This window comes from Mastomys coucha, unplaced genomic scaffold, assembly GCF_008632895.1.
Source record: "Mastomys coucha isolate ucsf_1 unplaced genomic scaffold, UCSF_Mcou_1 pScaffold21, whole genome shotgun sequence".
In the NCBI taxonomy this organism is placed as follows: Eukaryota; Metazoa; Chordata; class Mammalia; order Rodentia; family Muridae; genus Mastomys; species Mastomys coucha.
In genome coordinates this window covers 174,893,444-174,895,002 of record NW_022196904.1, presented here as the reverse complement: position 1 = coordinate 174,895,002, position 1,559 = coordinate 174,893,444, and the positions used below count along the sequence as shown (strand labels likewise).

Below are 1,559 nucleotides of genomic sequence, written 5' to 3'. Positions count from 1 at the left end.
TGACGGTTTCAAGCCCTTACACACTTACACACTATTGACAGTTTCAAGCCCTTACACACTTACACACTACTGACAGTTTCAAGCCCTTACACACTTACACACTACTGATGGTTGAAGAGAACTGTCAAGAGCTTGAAGAACTTCGTAAGGAAGAACTTACCATCTTCATGGTCAAATCTTCCCAGAACAAAGTTGATTCCAATCCACGCATAAACTCCTAAGGAAGAAATGGCAAAGGCCTCTCTGTAATGTGCTGCTGCTGGACCAAACTTAAACCCTCCCAAGGCTGCCCCTTTTAACCTTTTCCTGAGAAAATAAAAATAAAAAGAACCATCATATTCTACTCCATACTCGCTGTGCATGGACCTTAAATCTTGTTTTCTCTCTCTTCCCTCCCACTCTCTCCATCTGGCACTGTAGTCCACCCCATCACTAACAGTTGGGGCTCATGCATGCTAGCTACCCACATGCCCAACCACCACATCTTTTATCATGTGATTTTCCCCCTCTCCAATTATTTGTAACTTCTAATAATTCTACAAAGAATAGGAACTAATTATAAAACAACAACTGTCCCTCAAAATGGTTAGAACTGCATTAAGGGCCAAGCGCAGTGGCATAGGCCTTTGGCCCCAGCACAGGCATGGTGGCACAGGCCTCTAACCCCAGCATAGGCATGGTGGCACAGGCCTCTAACCCCAGCATAGGCATGGTGGCACAGGCTTTTGGCCCCAGCACAGGCATGGTGGCACAGGCCTCTAACCTCAGTACAGGCATGGTGGCACAGGCCTTTAACCCCAGCACAGGCATGGTGGCACGGGCGTCTAACCCCAGCACAGGCATGGTGGCACGGGCCTCTAACCCCAGCACAGGCATGGTGGCACAGGCCGCTAACCCCAGCACAGGCATGGTGGCACAGGCCTCTAACCTCAGTACAGGCATGGTGGCACAGGCCTTTAACCCCAGCACAGGCATGGTGGCACAGGCCTCTAACCCCAGCACAGGCATGGTGGCACGGGCCTCTAACCCCAGCACAGGCATGGTGGCACGGGCCTCTAACCCCAGTACAGGCATGGTGGCACAGGCCTTTAACCCCAGCACAGGCATGGTGGCACAGGCCTCTAACCTCAGTACAGGCATGGTGGCACAGGCCTTTAACCCCAGCACAGGCATGGTGGCACGGGCCTCTAACCCCAGCACAGGCATGGTGGCACAGGCCTCTAACCCCAGCACAGGCATGGTGGCACAGGCCTCTAACCTCAGTACAGGCATGGTGGCACAGGCCTCTAACCTCAGTACAGGCATGGTGGCACAGGCCTCTAACCCCAGCACAGGCATGGTGGCATAGGCCTCTAACCCCAGCACTCAGGAGGTAGAGGCAGGTGGATTACTATTAATTTGAAGCCAGCCTGGTCTACACAGCTCGTTCCAGGTCAAGCTGAGCAATATAGGGAGAGCCTGCTGAGAGAGATGGGAGGAGGAGCCTAGATGGCAGTTTAGCAGGAGGGCATTGCTTGGTGTGAACAAGGGCTGGCTTTGATCTTGGCATGGGGGGGGGG

At 53.2% G+C, this 1,559-nt stretch overlaps 1 protein-coding gene across 1 annotated transcript in view; it reads right to left on the bottom strand.

The window, feature by feature from the left end:
* Entpd7 (ectonucleoside triphosphate diphosphohydrolase 7) overlaps positions 1-1,559 on the bottom strand; it is a 45,717-nt gene that overhangs the window by 14,583 nt on the left and 29,575 nt on the right. Inside the window, exon 7 of the mRNA XM_031390390.1 lies at positions 161-217. Within this exon, the coding sequence (XP_031246250.1) occupies positions 161-217 (57 nt within the window). The remainder of the gene's footprint in view (positions 1-160; positions 218-1,559) is intronic.